The sequence below is a fragment of the Triticum aestivum genome, chromosome 3B, assembly GCF_018294505.1.
Source record: "Triticum aestivum cultivar Chinese Spring chromosome 3B, IWGSC CS RefSeq v2.1, whole genome shotgun sequence".
NCBI classification, from domain to species: domain Eukaryota; kingdom Viridiplantae; phylum Streptophyta; class Magnoliopsida; order Poales; family Poaceae; genus Triticum; species Triticum aestivum.
In genome coordinates, this window is record NC_057801.1 from 662,773,835 (window position 1) to 662,776,535 (window position 2,701).

The window sequence follows — 2,701 nt, forward strand, 5'->3', positions numbered from 1 at the left end:
GTTTCTCCAGTCGAGGACTCATCACCTGAATAGATGGTCGTCTCTCCATCAGATGCAGACCCTTCCTCAAGATCCACCCCATGAACAAAGCCAACCAAGACGTGCTTCCGGCTAGGTTGAACCCTGGCAGGTCACGCGCGATGAGCCGTGTCGATGATGTTGGTGTAGGTGTCCGGCTCAGGCTCCGACTCACCGATCTTGCCAATGAAAACGTGAATTCCGCCAAAGGGGACTCGGTACCCGTACTCGATTGAGTCGACCTCGGGGCCCCAGCCGGTGTCGTCGATGTAGATCTTGCTGCGATGACTCTTGGTCATCCGGCCCACGACATATCCTTCGACCCCTGATAAATTGCCCTTCAAGAACTCGAAACCACCATGCGGTAGCCCCACGATAGGCGCCAACTGTCATGGTTTTGTCACGGCAGATGCCCTAGTGAAAGGACTTAGGTGTGAAGCCATCGCAACATTGGTTAGCTCAAAGGGGTTGAATGGGACAAAGGACACAAATGATTTACCAAGGTTCGCCCCCTCACAATGAGGTAAAAGCCTATGTCCTGCTTCTAGTTGTATTGCTTGAGTTTTGATTAGGGAGCAATTATGCTTGACCTAGCTATTGATCGGTTGTTTTTTGACCTAACTCGCCGCTGGGTCTCGCCTTTATATACATAGGTCGAGGCCCGAGGCTTACAAGAGTCCGAGCCGGATCACACAACGTGATCGGCCAGGTTTCTAAATCGCCTTGCCTTACCAGGCAAGCCACCATATAGCGGTTCATACGTCCGGGTCTTGGGCCGTCATCAGGCCCGCCTCTTTTTTTTGAGTCTAAACGCACTTTGCTTTATTGATTAAACAAATTCATGGGAATACAATGTAAGTCTGGCGGGTTTAAGAGCCGCACATGGCACCCGTAGTCCAAACCAAAAGCATGTTTAGCAAGGCTATGTGCCTCGATATTGGGCCGCCACCAGGCCCGCCTCTTGAGCTGTCGTCTTTACACTTGTCTTCTTGGGCTTACTTGGGCCTTCTTTGTTGAGTCGCCAACGGTGTAACCCGGCCCCTCCTAGGCGAGTCACATCTCAGGGTTATATCCCCAACAAGAAGTCTCCAGTTTTTCTAGATCATATTCAAAAACAACTTTGTGACTTGTGACGACTTAGAAACCCCACACACATCGTCGTACAAAGCCCTGACCTCAACGGAGCCGCGTGTCACGCCTATAACTAGGCATATCTCAGGCCCGGTGCTAACCCAAGCCCGAGCCTAGTCTGGCCCGACCATCAGGCCTACTAAATCGAGCCCGAGCCCGATAAAGCCCGACACGGCCTGGTCGGCCCGCCTCTTGAACCGCCGTCTTTACACTTGTCTTCTTGGGCTTACTTGGGCCTTCTTTGTTGAGTCGCCAACGGTGTAACCCGACCCTTCCTGGGCGGGTCACACCTATGGGTTATATCCCTAACAAGAAGTCTTCAGCTTTTTTAGATCATATTCAGAAACAACTTTGTGACTTGTGACGACTTACAAACCCCACACGCATTGTCGTACAAAGCCCTAACCTCAACGGAGCCGCGTGTCACGCCTATAACTAGTCATATATCAGGCCCGGTGCTAAAAACCCAAGCCCGAGCCCAGCCCAGCCGGACCATCGGGCCTATAAATCGGGCCCAAGCCCGATAAAGCCCGACACAGCCCAGTCAGTCCGGCCCGGCTACAGCTAAAATCACGTTTTCTGCAAGCCAGGGCCCGGCCTGATCTGCCCATCAGGCTCAATTTTTAGGCCCGAGCCCGGCCCAATGGCACACTTTGGCTCAGCCCGGACCGAGATTTTTGGGCCGGATCGGGTCGGGCCGTCCGGGCCGGGCTTCCCATGGCGAGGTATAGTCACGCCCAATCGCCCACCCGTGCGCGGACAGGTACCCAATCCCCGGGCCGCGCCTGCTCTCCTCTTCCCTTCCTCGTGGGGGCAAAAGAGGGTCAGCAGCAAGCGGAGCAAAGGCTCGTGTCTCTCGCCTGCGGAAAGAGAGGGCCGATAGAGGCACACGCGGCCGCCGGCGATGCTTTCGGCCCGGAGCCTGCGGAAGGCGTCCGTCCCGCCGTCACTTCTCTCCGACCCCTCGCCCGGCTGCCTCCAGCCCACGCGCCTCGCCGTCCACGTGCGTACGCCGCCCGCACCGTATCCATCGCGCACACCCCTCCTCGCGCACGCCTCCAGAACCCTAAACCCTCGGCTCTAATCCCTCCCCTCTCCTGCCCCCTGTCCCAGGTCAATGGCGACGGCGGCTCCTGCTCCGCGTACTTCGCCTCCGGTTGCCGCGTCTACAAGCTCGAGGTCCCTCCCTCTCTCCCCTCCCCCGGAACTGTAGCGCGGAACCGCACTGTGGTCCTATGTTCTATTACCATCAGAACTTCGGAAGCTTAATTAGTGGGTTGGATAGATTTAATTAGTTGCTTGAGTGCTTCGAAGAATTTCGGAAGTCCTGTAGCTCATTTGAATCATGGATGCTGCTTTCGAACCGGGCACACAAGTTGTTGCTCTCAGTTGCTCTTGCTGGCTAGAGTGCATATCAGTTAGGACTTCTGAACGCGGCTATGTAAGGACATGGTGCTAGTTCTTCTCAGTTCTGCCATTGCCCATCAGCGATGCTCCATGATAATAGTAGAGTTTGTCCTGTATGGGGGAACAATTGTTTGTACTTTGTGTC

At 55.1% G+C, this 2,701-nt stretch overlaps 1 protein-coding gene across 3 annotated transcripts in view; it reads left to right on the forward strand.

Annotated features, from left to right (window-relative positions):
• Positions 1 to 1,923: 1,923 nt before the first annotated feature.
• Positions 1,924 to 2,701, forward strand: part of LOC123071540 (uncharacterized) — a 4,799-nt gene continuing 4,021 nt past the window's right edge. For all 3 annotated transcript variants that reach the window (XR_006434387.1, XR_006434388.1, XM_044495120.1), the window contains exons 1-2: positions 1,924 to 2,152; positions 2,263 to 2,328. Coding sequence is in view for 1 of the 3 variants with exons in the window: in XM_044495120.1 (XP_044351055.1) it covers positions 2,054 to 2,152; positions 2,263 to 2,328 (165 nt within the window). In the remaining 2 variants the exon portion in view is untranslated. The remainder of the gene's footprint in view (positions 2,153 to 2,262; positions 2,329 to 2,701) is intronic.